The 19,087-nt window shown below is 44.6% G+C and overlaps 1 protein-coding gene across 2 annotated transcripts in view; it reads right to left on the bottom strand.

The window, feature by feature from the left end:
* Positions 1 to 18,381, bottom strand: part of VSNL1 (visinin like 1) — a 65,391-nt gene extending 47,010 nt beyond the window's left edge. For both annotated transcript variants that reach the window (XM_068564542.1, XM_068564543.1), the window contains exon 1: positions 18,220 to 18,381. In XM_068564542.1, the coding sequence (XP_068420643.1) occupies positions 18,220 to 18,381 (162 nt within the window). The remainder of the gene's footprint in view (positions 1 to 18,219) is intronic.
* Positions 18,382 to 19,087: the final 706 nt, after the last annotated feature.

Genomic DNA, 19,087 nt, shown 5'->3' with positions numbered 1-19,087 from the left:
TTTTTTTTTTTTTTGGCCGTGCTGTGCAGCACGCGGGATATTAGTTCCCCGACCAGCAATAGAACCTGCGCCCCCTGCAGTGGAAGGGAGGAGTCTTAACTGCTGGACTGCCAGGGAAGTTCCTAATTTGGTACTTTTGTAGGGCATTTTAATGAATAAATGGATGGATGGATGGATGAATAGATGGAAGGAATACAAAGACCAAACAGTCATTCTGCATCAGTAAATCTTACAATGAATGTGATTACAGGTCCTATGTCTCAATATCTCTCACCCACTGTTAGGTGTTTGCCCCCCACATGATGCTGCATTTGCCTAATGGCACCAGAGGCCTGCTGTTCACGTGATATTCAAGTCAAGTGGGCAAATAAACTGACACAAGGAGAGAAACACAAGCGCTAATCATGGTCCACTAGTCCAGTGGCACATCCTGCAGAGGCGCCCCAGTGGGGAGAAAGATTTGGGGAGCAGGCACAGGAAAAGGGTAGAGGTGACAGGGGCTTCTTGTGTTAGCAAATTATGGACAACGGTTTCTCATGTTTAAAAAATGAAACCCACTGCCTGCAGCACACAGAGTGACTAATCGTTGGTACCTTTACGGCCACATTTAACACTCTACTTGGATGACGTTTCCATCAAGCCCCGGTGCATCAGACAGAGCAAAGCCCTTGGGGAGGTAGTGAGGCCCAGCCCAGGCAGCAGAATAGGGTAACGGCATCCCACACTTTTGGTAAAACAAAAGCACACACAGAGTGAGTCCATTTCTGCTTGTCATGGCCTCAAATCTCAACCACAGAGAAGCTCAAGTAGCTTCACATCTTGCACCTGACCTTAGAAGAGAGGCTGATGACAGAAAGGAGCCTCCCCAAATGTACCCTCTGGACAGAGGCTGCCAGCTTTCCCCAGTATCTGGTCTTCTCTCCTTCCAGGATGACTGACTTTGTAGCTGGGCATACGGCCATCCAAAATTAAGGCTACTTTCCCAGTGTCCCTTGCACCTAAGCGTTGCCGTGAGACTAAGCTCTGGATATGGCTGAGGTGATATATGCAACTTCTGGGTCTTGCCCTTGACGGGAAGGGTATACTCCCCCATCTCTTCTCTTCTCCTTCCACTAACTGCAATGCGACGCTGTGGGGAGCCATCTGGGGTCCTGTGAATCAGAGCAACACCCTAGGAAGGTGCACCAGGAAAGGAGAGGACTGAGTCCCTGAAGGCTTGCAGAGCAGAGCTGCCAGGCCAGCTTGGACTTCCCACGAGAGAAAAATAATCCTCAGTCGTGCTGAAACCAGGTGAGTCTCTGTCATACTCAGTTGAACTTTTATCTTAACAAAGGCACCCATATAAACGAATATATTTACACGAAATAACAGGGCATCTTCTTCAATATCTTTGAAATCTTGAAATGGTGAGACTGATTCTTAGGGAAATGATCTTCTTTGTTTTTATATATTATATGAACTCTCTATCAACTGGAATCCTCAGTTACCCAGAGCATTCTTCATCAGTCAGGACTCTTAAGATTTTTTCCATTTAGGTGGCTGATCCAGGTGTCTAACGCTACCCCCTGCCAAATGTCCCCACCGTGTCCTATGTCCTCATCCTGAACTCTTTTCATCCCTTGACTCCAGGACATCCCTTAACTCTTCCCAGTTGGTCTTGTCTTATGTAATCTCTCCCAAAGCCAGGCAGATCCTCATCCAGTGAGTTACCCTGGCAACCCAGCTGTGTCATCTTGAAAGATGTCTCCAAGCACCAGCTTCTGAGTCTGCAAGAGATTTTACTGGGGCCAAGCTGTGAAGCCACAATGTATTAGCTTTAACACAGTGTCATCACCTATCGTGCTCTTGGTAGACATGTCACATTTTTTGAAAGAACATGGATAAAAATAAGTCTTACCTTGACTATGCAGTGAGATTCGCTTAGAAAGCAGACACAGCCATCTATTTTCAGAGACCATCTACATCTTCTATGGTATCCCTCGCACCTCTTCTAAAAGAAAATCCTTCCACTTCTCACAGTTTTGTTTTGTTTTGTTTTTGACAATCTCACTACAAACTCAAACGTAAGCAGCCTAATTTTCAAGTCATCACATAGCTTTTTTCATATTAGACATCTCGAGTTTTACATTTTAGCCTTTCATTTCATCTTTGGGAAAAATAGTATTTAAGGAAGTTCATGACGACTCTCTTGCTGAAAATTGCCTCACATATTCATAAGATTAGCCACTTGACTCTGAGAATGGGGATGGTATGTTATCCTGTTACATGATGTTGCATCCATTTTTGTTAAACATACTATATCACAATGGTTCATTATGAATCTCTGTGGGTTTATTATTCTGGATAACACACTAGGAAATGTTTCATTCCTTTCATTTATTCTTTAAAATGAATTTCAGTGAATCTATAAGACAGAGTCCTTTATTCATTTATTAACTTGTTCTATTAACCAATTAGTTTTTGCTACTGGCTGCTGGGGATACAGAGATGAGTAAGACACAGTCCCTGCCCCTGAGGGTAGTTGGGCAGGAAAACTGCTATGATACCATGTGACATGTGGTACAGGGACATTCACATCTAGCAAAGATCTAGTGACAGCTCCATTTGGCTTCTAGAATCTTGGCATTGGAAGAGAACTTAAGAGGTCATATGGTTCTCTCCATCATTTTTCAAAGGTAGAAACTGAGGCTGTGCTTACCTCTTCTACCTCTTACCTTCTATCTCTGGTCCCTTTATAGTCTCTGCTCAGCCATATTGAACTCCTTTCTTCTGTCCATGGAACATGGAGTTTGCTCCCATATCTGTCTTTTAAAATTCATTTTATACATTTATTTTATTTCATTTTATTTACTCATTCATTTTTATCCACACCATATTTTATTCATTTCTATATCTTCAGAACAAAGTAGGAAGTGGGGCTAAAAATGTTTCATGTGGTCTCACAAATGTTCTGAGAAGGAGGTAAAGCAGGGATTACTTGCCTCTTCAATAAATTGGGACTTCCCCCAAGTGGTCCAGTGGTTAAGACTAAGCACTCCCACTGCAGGGGGCATGGCTTTGATCCCTGGTCCGGGAACTAAGATCCCACGTGCCTCATGCATGTCCAAAAAAATTTAAAAATGAAATAAAATAAAACAGTATAATATAAAAGTAAATAATTAAATAAATAAATTGAGACCCTATGACTCGGAGAGGTTTGTAACTGGCCCAGAATCACACAACTTATTAGCAGCAGAGCCCTGACCAGGACCAGGGCCTCCTGGCTCTCAGCTCCATTCTCCTTTGTATTAAGTATGATGCTTTCTTCTGCAAGGAACAGAAGACCAACCAAAGATGGCCCAAACCACAGAGGGTTAATTATCCCATACAACGCATGGTCCAGATACTGTTTTAGGATTTAGTCAACAGCTCAGGGATACCACCGAGGGCTCAGGTTCTTTCTATCTTTCCATTCTGCCACGTTCGGCTTGGAATCAGTATCTTCCTTCGCCTCTGACAGTTAGCTATAGCAATTCCAGGGATCACATGCAGACACTATACAAACACCAGCATGCTAGTCTTTCTACAAGTGAAGAAATCCTTTTCCTCAGCTTTCAGCAGAGGTTTTCTCAGATCCCTTTTGACCAGGATTGGGTGACATGTCCACATCCCAGATACAAGATGGACCTAGATTTCTGGCCTCTGCAGTGGGAGGTAGGCCATGGCCAGAGAGGAAAGGGTAAGAAGAGGACCATGGCCACTGGGTATATAGCCAACAACATCTGGCACCTCATTTCATCCAGCCACCCCTCTGTGTCTTCTCTGGTCAGTGGCAGGCAGTAGGCGGCACAGTCCCATAATTTGTAGTCATTAAGTCGGCTTGAGAAGGAAGCTGTAATTCCTCGTGGCGGGTGGGCTTCTCCACCCTCATGTACATAGTCAGCCCTCCCTGGTTTTCCACCGACCCAACTCCGACACTGCTGAAAAGGAACTCTCGCACCGGAAATGCAGGCACCGTCAGACTCTCTGCCATGCTGGCCTTCACAAGTACCCTGGCCTTTCCCTTGTCTGATGAGGAAACTCAGACTCGGAGACTGAAGAACTTGCCTCCGTCCAACAGGCCCCTGGACTCCTTGTTCCTTCCACCTGTCTTCACTCCGCCTAGAAGTCATCTGGAACCACACCAGTTGTTTATCTGAATGTTTTCAATTAAAGACCATAGGAAGGTAAACTATACAAACTACCCTTCTTAGTAGGGATCAGGTCTCCTGAGATTTCCATCAGGGATCCATCTACCTAGTAAAGAGCACCGGCAATGGAGCCCAACAGCCTGGGTGTGAATGTCATGTGACCCTGGGAGAGTTATTACCCATTTTGTGCCTCAGTTTCCTCATTTGTAAAATGGGGGGAATAATAATGTCTACTTCATACACCCTTGTGAGGATCAAATGAGTTAATATACACAAAATGCTGTGTTTGGAACAGTACCTGACACTCGATAAGCATTCAGTTAATGTTGGCTATTGTCATCTGTCCATTGTTCATCTATGCATCTAGTCACACTTTGATTTTTTTCTAGAAAGGACGTAAGTGTCTGGTTTCTACTGTATTTTTTGTTGTAATGACAACGTGCCCCTTCTCTACTCACCTCCAGGGTGTGACAGTCCCCTGGAGCAGACAGTAAATGAGTGGATTGCACAGGGACAACAGAAACCGTCCCTGCCACCTACCTCGGTATCTCGTGTTAGTATGCTTTGTCTCAAACGGGATCCCCCTCCTCCAGTTCAGCCCTCAGAGGGGCTGGACACACACCCCAAACGCCCCACCTGGGTGCCTGGTCCAGGGGACCGCGTGTTCTTCTCCCAGAGCTCTACTCTGGAGTCAGTGTAACGCCTTCGAGGCTGTTACTGTCTGCAGCAGTGAAGCACAGGGAGGGGGAGAATTTCCTGTCTGCTGGCTTCCCTCCCCAACCGCTGGGAGAATTCCCGCTGGCACCCGCGCCCGGGGACAATCTCTTCTCTTCCTCCTTCTCCCCTCTTTCTCCACAGGGGCAGGATGGCTTGCCAGCCGGCAGGGCGTGCTGGGGAAGACTGGTTCACACGATGGAAGCCGAGACAGCCCTCCCCCCAAGGGAGGGACAGTGTCCTGGGGCGAATGGTGACTTGAGGCTGCAGAGAGGCGAAGAGACCCATAAGGATCTCTCTGGCACGCGAGACCAGCTTCCTCACCCTTGCACTCTTTTCGTCAGTCCCTGGGGCCCCAGTAATAATGAAAGTGACCTTGAGTATTAATTGAGCACCTTCAGTGGAAGCACTTGTAAGGTAGATATGAAGAATTATCTAACAGCGGCGGAAGCTGAAGATAAGGGAAGTGGAGGACCTCGTCCAAGAACTCACAGCTCTTAGGGGCAGACCCTGGGTTCAAACTGCGGAGTCAGCTCCAGGGCTGTTCCTTCCACAAAAGCAGCTGCCTTTTCAGCTCTTACTTAACACATGTTCTAAGCTGCTCTCTGTGTCTCTGATAGAGGGAGGGATCCAAGCCCCAAATGATAATATACATAACTTCAGCTCACATCTTTATGCCCTTTAGTAAAAAATACATACACGGGGCTTCCCTGGTGGCGCAGTGGTTAAGAATCCGCCTGCCAATGCAGGGGACACGAGTTCAGTCCCTGGCCCGGGAAGATCCCACATGCCGCAGAGCGACCAAGCCCGTGCGCCACAAGTACTGGGGCTGCGCTCTAGAGCCCGCGAGCCACAACTGCTGAGGCCCGCACGCCTGGAGCCTGTGCTCCGCAGCAAGAGAAGCCACGACAGTGAGAAGCCCACGCATCGCAAGGAAGAGTAGCCCCCGCTCGCCGCAACTAGAGAAAGCCTGCGCGCAGCAACGAAGACCCAACGCAGCCAAAAATAAAAAACAAACAAATAAATAAATAAATTTATTTAAAAAAATACACAAAAACACAGGACCACATCCATCTTGCACTTTTCCCTGAACACGCTCTGAACTGCCCTGATAAAACAACCCATTTGTTTTTCATTTCAAGTCAGAACACATTAAGTTTCCTTCTTTACTTCAGAGAGAAGGGATTTCATCTACAGAAGATGTGGCCGTGGGCTGTGACGGCACGGATGCTGCCTGTAACCGCCAGACCCAGCTGGTCGTCCTGGGTCACCCAGTGTCATCGTTTTCACCCCAAAAGTTTTAACTAATCCACTTCTTTCTCAGCGACTGGAGGGCTCAGAGCAGGCAGCTCTGGCTGGGAACTGGGCCAGGACGACAGGACAGGACTAGTCTTGTGGGCTGGGGTCAGCCTCTACTGCTAAAGCGGGGAGGCAGAGAGGCTGCCCGGGCAGAAAGACTATGGGAAGGACAATTCCAAGTCCCCCTGAGCATTCCAGGAGGTGCCAACCATTCCAAGATCAGGGCCTTGCCCACCTACTGCTGACCACCAGCTCTGTGGAGGCGAGACGTTTTTACCCTCTTTGTCTAAGTCTTTCCTGGGGCCTCAGCCCCCAGCTCCTGTGCTGCCCCTGTTCCCCCTGCCCAGGAAGCCTCGCCAGCCCCTCCCTGGCCTTTTCTCTTCCTTCCCCTCCCCTGAGCTCTCAAAGCTCTGATTGACCCATAACCTCACTTAGCTCTTGGGTTGTCACTGCAGTTATCTGCTTGGAAGGCTGCAGCTTCCCACACGGCCTGGCACTTCCATGGGTGTCCTACCTGCTTCTCCCCTCAGGGTTTAGTGCAGCACAGACAAGGTACAGTCGGTAAATACTTGATGAATAACTCAGTCAACTTTGATGTAAGTCATTCGTTCAAGGGCACATTGCGAGCTCCTGCAGCTTCACCCACTGAGTCACGGGGACCATTTATGAGGGAAATGAAAAATAATTCTTCCTTCCTAGTACCGTCATTATGCTGTTTTAAGAGGAAGACAATACCAGGTCACCAGAATTTCCATGGTCATCGAACAAATCCCAGCAGGAAGCCATCTCTTTGCCTTGTCTACAACATTCTGGACTTCAGAGCTTTTCTGGCAGTCTGGGCCCTCTGTGACTGGGGCCCACTCACATCTCCAACCTCACTTTTCCCCTGATACCTCTTTGGTGATCCAGACATTTTAGCCAACACAGTGACTTGCTATTTCCCGCACCTTCCCCTGCCTCCCTGCCCTGTACCCTTGCTTAGGTTGTCCCTCCTCTTAGGACTGTCATCCTTGCAGCTGCAAATCCGACCTATATTTCAAGGCATCGTGAAATCTTCAGTGAAGATATTTATATAGAAACTCGTTACTGTTAGAATATTTACACGAGTCTTGGGACAGATAGCCCTTTCTCTATGATCTTTTAGCTATCTACATGGATTGTTCTACTAGGCTGCAAGCTCTTTAAAGGAGTGAGGGGGTCTGACTCAAACTCTGCATCCTCCATAGCTCTTGGCTACAGACTTGTTATAGATACTGCTCGGTAGTGTTTGTTGAAGGTGGGTGGCTGCTAGAAGCTACTATGGATGATTATCTACAAAAGGATTCCCCTAAGATAGCTAAGGAGGCCCTTGGGCATTTCGTAGATGGATTCAGGCCTATTTTGCGGCTGACCACCCCTCCCCCCCATCTCTCCACTGTGATGACAGGAGTACCTTGCATCTGCGAGGGGAGACGCTGTCTTAGAGCCCAGCGCAGGACACAATTCACAGCAACATCAGCACTGCCACAAGGGGGGGACACTAAGCTCCATAACAGCCTCGGAGAGAAACAGATGAGCGACCAAGAACCATTCCAAGTGGAGACACCGGAGTGCATAATCAATAAGACAGAGAGCTTTCTTCCGGCAGGTGCTGAATAGGCCACAGGAGGGGAGGAAATGATTTCCACCAAGGTGGGTCAATGATACCTGATCCAAGCCCCATCACCCTTTCAAAGGGTCAGAAAAATCCAATAATGTAAAACAGCTTTACATTAAGAGATCCAGATATGATTTTTTTATCCTCCAGTCCAACCCTGTATTTCCAATTAGAAATGTATTGTCCTTTAAAAATTAGCTGACGAGAAGAGCTAACTGGAGAGCAGGTCCTTCTGGCTTTAAAACCTCATAATCTGGCTGGAGTTGAGACACATCCTTTTGGATGTTACTTGGAGCCATTAGGAAACAGGTTCTCAGACAGCCCTCCCCGCTCCAGGGCGTCTGTTTCCTCTTTTGTAAAATGGGGGCTGGGTGGACTGAGAGACTTCTAAAGTGCTCTTTCTAACCTTATCCTGAGGACACAGAAGTTGAGGTATCCTCTAAGAGCATTCCTTTGGATGGCATGGCTGCAATGACCACTGATATCTCTCTAACTGACACCTGCCCTATCATGGGAAAGCAAAATCCCAAGGTGTGGAAGCCATTCAAAATAATTTCACACCCGTTGAGACAGGAGAAGGTTATCACTTCCACCCCTCTGGGATAAATGCTCTCTCTAACGCAAGACATGCGGGTAGTAGCTAGCTATTCCCTGAGACAATCTCGCTGTAATAAAATGTCTTTGGAGCCTCACATGGGACACTGTTTTCCCAGAACTGTAATTTTATTGTCATCTCTTCCTTGAGATTTCAGACCCCAGCTCTTGTTTTCCACATTAATTCAATTTGAAGTGCAGCCTAGATCATGTTGGCAAACATTCCAAATGGAAATGAATTCCCAGGTTCTCACTAAAAATTGCAATGTCTTCACCAGCCCAATCTGGATAACATTTTGTGTCTTATGTAATGTCTATTTCCCAAAGGAATTAAAATGCTTCTGTATATAGCTCTGCCCAACAAATTTTTAATAAGGCATACTCCTAATTACCTCTTATGAACAAGCAGAATCTGAATCCCTGAAAACCGATCACCCAAAAATCTTTTCTTGCGCCAAGAGCATTATTTTCAAAATTGACTTGAATCAGATGTTGAGAAGCGATAATAGTCACCTCTGTCACATTTTCTTTGGATAAAATATTTGATAGGGGAGCCAGCGCTTGATGCCACAGCCAAGAGACTGGGCTGTTTGGCATCTGGAAGACTTTCCATGCCCAGGTGCCTAAGATCAAGCATGATGAAGCAGGGCTCAGAATATTCTCCCCACCTGACAGATGAGGAATCTGAGGGTCAGAGTGGTTTGTTGATTTATTTAACAACTTTTAAGCATAAGACTTTCCCAAGTTCACACGACCAGTGTATGGTAGAGCCAGGTACACATCCAGCCTTCTGATTAAACCACATCACATTTAAGTGTAACCTGGCAAAACACCAATAGCAGTGTAGGCTCTGGGGAATGAAGAAGGGCTCTACCTAGAGAGGAGGCGAGAAAAGCTTACAGAATTGTGTTGCGAAACTATAATGTCCTTGTTAACAGAGGTGAGGGGGAGTGGGGAACCAAAGTCTTAGGAACTCAGAGGAGAAAGAGATTCTTCTGGCTTTGAGAGTCGGGAGATCAAAGAAGGCTCTTCCAGGGAGAAGCTTTTAAGTTGGTCCTAGAAGGATGGCTGAAATGGAGCAACAAGAGAGCTTTTGATGCATCTGCTTCACAGCAAAGTAGATCAGAGAAGCTCCCAGATGCCTGTTCCTGCATGTGACCCAGAGGCCACAGGAAGCACAGCAGGAGGGAAGAATGCTGCTCGCAAGGTGGGCCAGGTGTTCAACTGCTGGCCCCTCTGCAGCCCTGGTCAAGTCTCCTGACTTCCCAACCCATACAGCTTGGAGTAAGGAAATGCTACCTCCAAAGTCTGGTTCCTTGGCCATGGTGAGAATCAAGTGAGCTAACGCTCACTCAGATGAAAGCACTTTTAGAATGATCACAAAGGAAGGGGCGAAAGGGAGGGAGAGAGAAGAGAAGGAGAAATGAGACAGGAGACCTGTGGCAGGAGCCCCGGGGGTATGAGCTTTATCTTCAACAGGTGGTTTTCCAGATTATCTCAGCAGGTCTGCCAAGAGGTTTTGGTTGGTTGGTTTGTTTGTTTTGTTTTGTTTCATTGTACTTTTGTTTCAACCTAATATGCTCAATCTGGTGGGTCTCCTGCCAACACTATGCAGAGGAGCTCTCAAACACAATAGCTGTGTTTTATTCTAGCTTTTGTGATTCTGGTCAGTGAGATTTTTGAGCTTCCAGACAGACTGACAGCTCATGTCCAAATCACCCTTCCTTTGAGAGTCAGAGTCAATGTCACCTTCCCCACCAGCCCTCCCTGGGCCTCCATGTCCTTCCCTGTCTTTCATGGTACTGATCACAATGGTCCCTGTATTATAGATATGTGTGTGTGTGTGTGTGTGTGTGTGTGTGTGTGGTATATACCATACACTTGACCTATAGACTTCTTGGTGGCACCAGACCATAGTCACCTGAGGGCAGGGATCTGTGACGGTCTCTGTAGACCCAGGGTCTTCACAGCATCTGGCACATAGGTGCTTAGGAGAATGAATGGCAAGCAGGGGTGCATTTCATCCCCTTGGGGCTTTCCCATTTGCATTTTCATGGGGCTCTGGACAAAATACAGCTTAATTAATGGGCCTGGAATGAATCAGGAAAACATCTCACAACAAACTGAAAACAAATTTCACAAAGTGCAGTCCAGAAACTTTTGTTCTTTTTCTGCCTGTAAAGTTTATTTGAAAGTCTAGTTTAGAAGGGAAATTTTCTCCATTTGTCTTACTGTCAGTTGAGACCCAATAGCTCTACGGTCACAGAAATTAGAATATTAGGCCTGCCAATGATTACAAGTTATCTTTAGTGATTCTTAACATTTTGGGAGCTTGCAAAGAACCATTTATATACCTGAGGAAAGTTATCCCAAGAGAGTGTAGATACAAAATTATACATACAATTTCAGTGTGTACAGAACTCCGGAAGCCTATCCCAGGATACTCTCAGGTCAAGCTCTAGGCCAGTGTTTCTCAAAAATGTCATTCATGGATTTTCTCCATTAGAACTATCTTTGAGGTCTTATTAAGAATGCAGACATTGGGGCTCTGTCCTAGGCCTAGTAGAACAGCAGCCCTGAGGAAGGGGCCCAGCAACCTGCTGACTGAGCAGTCTGCCCAAGTGATTTTGATACCCACTCAAGTTTGAGAGCCATCGATAGAGACTGATTTTTTTTCATTTGCACAGATGACGAATCTGAGAATCAGAGGGAAAAAGTCCCTTGTCCAAGTTACGCAGTAAACAGGGCAAAACTAGACGCACATGTTTTATTTCCTAATTCTACAAAACAAAGATTACATGCCTAAAAGCCTACATTTATTATGTGTTTTCATATAACTTTCAGGAAGTATGCCTTTTCCTCCTAATAGTAGGTTTTTAAACATAAGAACACAATTTGAGAGTAAAATTATAAAGCCATATAGAGAATTAGGTAATAATACTTCATTAACTAGAAAATCTTTCTTGTTTTATTAAAATGTCTTTAATCATCAAATGTTTTGGGCTTCCCTGGTGGCTCAGTGGTTGAGAATCTGTCTGCCAATGCAGGGGACACGGGTTCGAGCCCTGCTCTGGGAGGATCCCACATGCCGCGGAGCAGCTGGGCCCGTGAGCCACAATTGCTGAGCCTGCGCATCTGGAGCCTGTGCTCCGCAACAAGAGAGGCCGCGATAGTGAGAGGCCCGCGCACCGCGATGAAGAGTGGCCCCCACTTGCCACAACTAGAGAAAGCCCTCGCACAGAAACGAAGACCCAACACAGCCATAAATAAATAAACAAATATTTTTTTTTAAAAAAATCATCAAATGTTTAGGTGCTCCTGATTCTGTGATATAATTTATTTTTATTTTGTTTTAATCCACGTCTCTGGGTAGTTGTATCAATAGAATTTTGGTGACTAGATTTATATTTCCTATGTTTTAGGCCTAGAAAATTTCTCATTGAATGGAATTCCAATTACATTTTGTTGTGAAAATAAACATGGTTTTGTGACGTGAAAAGCATTATACAAAAAAATGAGATGATATTCCAGCTCTATCAGGCTCTGAGCTTACCGAGGGCAAAACTCAAGACAGCGTCTGTCTTACAGAAAGCACAAAGGAAATGGGTCTTGAATGACTAAATGAATGAATAAACCCACTCTTTGAAGGATAAGCTGCAAGGGCATTTTCTAATAACCAAATTACAGAAGCTCTTCAGGAAACGACCACTTGGATGGACACGCGGAATGACTCAGCAGGAACTCTTTTGTTGTATGCAAATAAGTTTTACTAAAATTCAAACTGTTGGATTAGGGATGATCAAATGGCACTCGAGGGCCCTCCCACCTGCCTCAGGTACACCTTCCAGTTGCCTAACACCTAACACTCTTGAGAAGAAAATTTGGTACAGTGGTTTTTGCTTGGTGGAAAAGCAGTGGCTCAGGAGAATTGGGCTAGACCCCAGAAGAACAATCTTTGGCCATTTAATTACCTCTTTCTAAAGAGGTAGAATTTATGTCTTTCTCCACCTGCAAAATGATACGCTGTAGAGATTGAGCAGGTGGAGACACATGAGAGACAGGACGCCAAGTGGTTGGTGGGACCAAAAAAAGAAGGTCTGGAATGCCACGCCTCGCCTGTCTGGTAGCAGGGAGCTGGGAGAGGCCTTTGTGCTGGAGAGGACACAGAGCTCAGTGTCTAAGAATCTACGGAGGAAATGGTGTTGGTATAGCCTCGTGGTGGGTCCTGTTACCCTGGAAAGCATGGTAGACACACTATTTGATCCAGGCACATTCTACTGAACCTCTGTAGAGCCTCACTTCCTCTTCTGTAGACCATTCTATGCTGCCATTGCCTTTGGCATGTGAAATAAAAGCTGTTTTCTACCTTGGTTCTCTGAGAGTAAATGAGCAGATCAACAATCATGATGGCAAAAACGTCTTGTCATAGGTTGTAAGTCATTTTTACTTCCCTTCTTTCCTTTAGGACACCACCACTGAGGTGACAGGACAGGGCTTATTATTTCCATCACTTAGATAAGGCAATAGATTCAGAGAGGCAGAGATCTGGCAAACGTTAACACAGCTAGGACTGAATCTCAGGGCTGTCAGATTGTAAATCCCATGATCTTTTTAAACTAACTTCCTTTTCAACTCAACCTGAACCCACCCAATGATCCTGAGGAAAACAATCCCGAAAGTCGAACTCCAAACAAATATCAAAATGCGTTTAGCGCTTTGCAGGACTCTGCCCGGTTTGTTACTTGGTTTCTTTGGCTTTGATGTCACAGAGACTAAACGAAGCAGGAATGGTATCAGCCTTCCAAGGAAGAGGACCTGGGATAGGGGCACTTCCTCCCTCATGCAGCTGCTTGCTCTTCCACAGGGTTGGTTTTCTTTTAAGATTAAATTTAAAAATTCTCTGAAAATACAGTTCAAATTGCAAACTCTCAATCTTAATTTGTGATCTCAACTTGGCAATCCTTATAATTATTGAAAACAGGAAATTCTCAAGGGGGAAAAAAATCAGGTACTTGATTCTTGGTGACAAAATGCAAAATCTCTCTCCCCAACCTCTCAGCAGCAGTACTGTGGTTGGGCTGATGAAACATCTGAAGTAACATGGACACCTCTGTGTGTGCCAGGAGTGTTAGAACATTCCTGACAGAAGGCGTGCTTATACCAGATACAGAGGGCTCTGGGTTTGCCCATGAGAAGTTTGTAACAGAGAAGGAACGAGTACTGTTTTTAGTTTGTCAAGGCTGCCATAACAAAGTACCACAGACTGTGTGGTTTAAACAATAAAAGGTCTGAAGGGTAGAAGTCCAAGATCAAGGTGTTGGTAAGATTGGTTTCTTCCAGGCTTCTCTCTGATTTGTAGACGACCATCATTTCCCTGTGTCTTCACATGGCCTTTCTTCTGTACATGTCTGTGTCCAAATTGCCTCTCCTTATAGGACACCTGTCATACTGGATTAGGGCCCACACTGATGACCTCATTTCAACTTAATTACCTCTTTAAAGGCCCTCTCTCCAAATACAGTCAGATTCTGACATACTGGAGATGAAAATTTCGACACACGAATTTGGGGGGGCATGGGCACCTTTCACAGGTACCAAGTTTGTCAAAGGTAAAAGCTATCTACTCAGAGATGTTTTATCTTCTAAAAGGCTAGGAGAAAAGTCTTCCTTTCATCACTGCATTAATTAACTTCTTACTTTAATATCCCATTTTGAAATAACCTCTATTTTCCACTCGTGCCCCACCAACAAGCATTTATATCATTCTGCCTTGTGTTGTGGTTAACTGTCTCTCCAATTAGCCTGTGAGATCCTGGAGCGCAGGCAGGACTGTCCTTTAGTCACTTCTATATGCCTCCCCCACAAGGTTTCCTGAGAAGGAGATACACAGCCAGCATTCGATACAATTCACTCACCAAACACTGATGCTTGTTCTGTGGCAGGCCCTGTGTTAGCCACTGGGTCGTATGTTGATTGAAGTGAGGTGACTATTCTCTACATGACTAAAGAATGAAACCTGTGAAACCGTGCCCCATAGGGTTAACAGAAATCCTTGACTTATGGAACAGCAGATAAGGAAACAGCTTGTTAAAAACTCCTCTGCTTGTAACCTGCCTTTACTGATGAAGCTTGCTTTAGTTATTTTTTTCCCATCTTTAATTGCATACCCTCCAAGCTTCACGTAGCTAGGTAATATATCACAAGACTTCTTTACCACCCTTATAGATAATGCCTCTGACGTATGGGTCACTAGAGTAACAGGCACTTAAGCTGTTTTCCAGAAACCTGGAGTCAACTCCCATCTAGTCAAGCTGACAAAAGCTGGCTGGGACCACTGAGCCTAAAACTGGGCCTGCACAGTTGTCTGATGAATGACCTTTTGATGTCAGAGGGCCAAAAACTCTACCCTCAGACCATGCTAAGAGCCTCCATTTCTGCACACGCATCCCATGAAGAAGCATGTAACCCAATTCTCCTGCTCAGAACGCCGATTACCTCACCTTTTCCCCACCTCCAATCACCTTTCCCCACGCCTAAGACCACCCTGCTTCTTTATCCCATAAATATCTCAAGCCTTTTGCCTGCAGGGAGGTGGACCTGAGACTTCTTCTCCTGTCTCCTTGCTTGGTTGCCTTGTGAATAAACTCTCTGCTACAGACCTCAGCATCTCAGCGTACGGCTTGCTGCGTGTTGGGCAAATGAGCCTGGTTCGGTAACACCTGTAACAAACCAGGAAGGTCCATGCCCAGACCTGTGTTTTTCAAATCCCACTCCAGCAGCTGTAGGGCGGAGGGGCTTGGAGGGAGGCTGATGAGGGGCTGCCAGGGGAATCCAGTCGAGAGGCAGGGCCGTGTGCTGCAGCGCAAGTCAGCATACCCATCTTTAATGTCTGTCCTGAACTTCACTCTTTTTGCAGCACTGCGCAAATTACCTCATTTTTCTGAACCTTAGTTTTAGACAGTTTTACATGTAGACTTAATGGAATTCCTTTATATTTTGGATACAAAGGCTTCTGAAGTTGAGGGTTTGTGGCCCCTGGCCTTGCAGGGGGGCCTCTCCCGTTATCCTGTCACCCCACACCCTCATCAGAACTGACTCCACAAAGCGAGGTGACTCTCCCGGAGCCTAAAATGGATCAGGTCAGTGACAGTAGATGTGCCAGGCTGACCACACAAGCAGGAGGGCAGAGGCCACCGGTGGCTTTGCTCACTCAGCTGGATTCCAGGATGTCTCAATGTCCACACTGAGATAGAAGGAATTACTGAAAAGTGCCTATTCACCAAGACAAAGACTGTGTCTTGCTGAACATTTGTACTTTTAAGCTGCATTAAAGAAAGATTTTTCTTCTCAGCCCTTCTCCTGGGCCTTATTACATAAGCCACATCTTTCTCTGTTATTCTCCCTTCTAACCTATCAGACCTGTCTTTCTTTCTTTCTTTTTTTTTTTTTTTTTCCTGTGGATGTGGCATATTTCCTCTGCGATTCTCTTTTGTATTTTGTCCTCGGACAACTCTGGAAGGAGAGGAGGACTTTGCCTACTTTCTAACTATTTGATACAAGAGCACAGGCTGAGTTTAAATATGGCTGTTAAGAGGCTGCCAAGAATCTAAACTTCATCCACAAAGTTATATATCCCCTTCCTGGAAAAAAAAATCCACTCTGGGGTGGAGTCGGGGAGGTAGGAGTAGGGGTTGATGTTGGTACATATACATCAGTTGTACCATAAAACACTGAGGGATGTTTGATGTTTACACACCCCCCTCCCTTATCTTGAGGTGGATTTTATTTTCAGTGCTGAGTACTTCCAGCATGTAAATAAAATACTTCCTTTCCTGCATTTGAACTATTTCTTCAAAGGCAAAACCACTCTCACTTTGAACAAATAGTGAGAAACATGGCACACAGAGCTCTCTTAAACACAGAGTGACAGCTTGCATGGCTTTTACTGATATGAAAGTGGCTTTGACAAATCTCATTTGTCTGTTCTTTCCTTGGGGCTGAGGGAAGACAGTGCTGAGGCACAGGCTAACTTCTGGGTGATAAAATGGTAGAAGATGTGACTTTGAAAACTACGGTGAGTTGTATAAAAAATCTAGGAAAATGCATACCATCCCACTTCTCGGCAAAATCAATTTATGTCAATTGAATGGTAAATGCATTCCCCAGTGCTTCCATGTAAAAGATCTCTACATACTAAAAACTAATTACTCAGATATTCTTAGAAGTGTCACAGTAATCTTATGACATACACACATACCACTTTTTGTGTACGTTTCTACACACATTTAAAAAGACAGTTATAGATACCTTGAGCCCTCAGGTGGTCAGCAGTGGATTAATGATAATCATGGATTCTTGACATTCATTAGTGGTCCATGCAGGATTAGCGAGTTTTTAATAATGCAATAACCACCTGCAAACCGAGCACCCAAAGCCATAGCTAAGACTTTGACACAATCCATCCATCTATCTAACCATGTGGCTAAACTTCCATCTCATCCCTTGCCTCTTATGCACTGGATGTAACCATAATAACTGCTGGGTGGGTGATGCAGTTTGAATCCTGTGTTCATCACTCTCTTGCTTTCTTTTTCATGTGATTTTATTGCTTTTATTTGTAGTTCTATAAAACATATTTTTATCTTATCTGTGTTTAATTTAAAGTACTTTGAGACTTAACGTTTTGCACTTAATGTTTCAGTGTTGCTGCAGTTCAACTGTTTTGACTGCCACGTGAGTATACCACAGTTTATTTTCCACTCTCCCTTTGATGGGCGTTTGGGTTGTTTCCCAGGTTTGCTATTGTGAGCAGTGCAGCTATGAGCATTCTTATACATGTCCCTTCTTGTACATACGCAAGGATGGAATTGCTGGAGCAAAGGCTATATGAGATGTTCAACTTCAAGAGAGAATGACAATGTTTAATATTTTATATAATCATCCCATGCACATATATGCATGTGGATGGTTCACACTGCTCTAATTGATACTGCTGCACTTGAAATGATAAGAGCACTATTATCTATTTGGTATTTTAGTCAGAAAAAGTTAAAAGAGAAACAACGCGTTTTTTCCACAAGCCTCACATTATCGAAGTATAAACAAAATGGAATGTCTTAGATCATGCCAAATCTAGAACAAATACAAATGATAAACTCAGACAAACCGAAGCAATACCACTGCAGTACAAATTATACCTTACACAGAACAGTTTTATCTAATGTCCAGGGGAATGTTAACTTCTAAACAGTACAAAATCCTGGCGAAAGTCCATATTTTAGACCTTGATAAAATGATAGAAGACCATCCTGGTAGACTTTGATGTATATCAGAACTCCCTACTTTCTTCTAAATGCAAAGCTGTGGAGATCCGTATATTTTTCTTACCTGCAAATAAGGGGACCTTTCTGGGTACAAAAGCCCTCCCACATACTTTCTCGCTAACTGAGAGAGGTACAGATACCTTTAACAAGCCAAACAATGGTGCAATTAGCCGCTTGTCAATAATCATCAGCAAATGCTATTATCTGAGATTTTTACTGTGTTTTACCAGATGCTATCATCCTATGAACGGTTTGGTGTTTTGATTGAACAATTACTCTTCTTGTTCAGAAATTGCTTGACTTATGTCTGGAACAAAACACATCCCTTTGCATTTTTAAAAATGACCATTTTTCTTTTTGGGTGGAAAACCACCAGGGTTGAAAGAAATTGGCTATTTCGAGTTATAATTCCATGTGAAGCTCCATGTGATGAAGACAGTGTTTTCTGGCCTGAAGATTAAAAAAAAGCTGAAAAACAACTTACCTTCACGTAGAGCTGCTGAAATTCCTCAAGATTCAGCCTCCCACTTGGACAGTCCTTGAGAAACCCTTTGTACCACTGCTTGAGCTCGTGCTCATTGAACTCTGTGCTCTTCACCAGGTCCTCCATCACTTCGGGGGCCAGTTTGCTATTCTGTTTCCCCATTCTGTCTGATGAAAAGCAGATTAATGCAATTAGCGCTGTGGCTGTGATCATTTCAAGCTTGATTAAGAGCCAAGCTAGAGTTCTGAGCAGTCCCTTGGCTGGAAGTCCCTCCAGTGTGTCTGATCAAAGTCTCCCCAAGTCTGTTTCCTTCTATTTGATATTCTAGAAAAGAGATGACCAAAAAAGACTTCTCAAAAGGCTGTAGAGTTCATCCTCCTCCATCACGTGTCATCTTTTACACGGCGCTGACTCCCACATGGAAAGCCAACATCCCTTTTATGCTATTCATGTAAAGTAAATGTTTGTATTCTCATTTTACGAATTATGATTCATTAGCACTTACGGCACAGGTGCCTAGTTCTACGTGTAGTTTGCAGGGATATTAAGTGGGATTCTTGACAAGAACAGTAAGAAGGATTTATAGCCAAACGATCGAAAAGTGGCTTTGGAAATCTGATCAGCAATGGTAGGGAATGTGTTGTTCTAGTTCCAAAGTTTCCGCTGTTGTTTTCTTTTTCAAATGGCAACAGCTCATTTTACTGTCTCATTAATTCTCTATCTCTCTTCTCATCTTCAGAAACTTCCTACGACATTGCCTTCAGTGTTGACAACTTCTGGGTGGCTTTTTTTTAAAGACTGGTTAGTGAATTTCAGTTGACATAATTCCATTCTATTCTTATTACTGCTAGTAAGTCAAAATAATAGT

Source organism: Eschrichtius robustus, chromosome 15, assembly GCF_028021215.1.
Source record: "Eschrichtius robustus isolate mEscRob2 chromosome 15, mEscRob2.pri, whole genome shotgun sequence".
NCBI classification, from domain to species: Eukaryota; Metazoa; Chordata; class Mammalia; order Artiodactyla; family Eschrichtiidae; genus Eschrichtius; species Eschrichtius robustus.
Note: the sequence above shows the minus strand (reverse complement) of the source record. Positions and strands in the feature narration are given on the sequence as shown.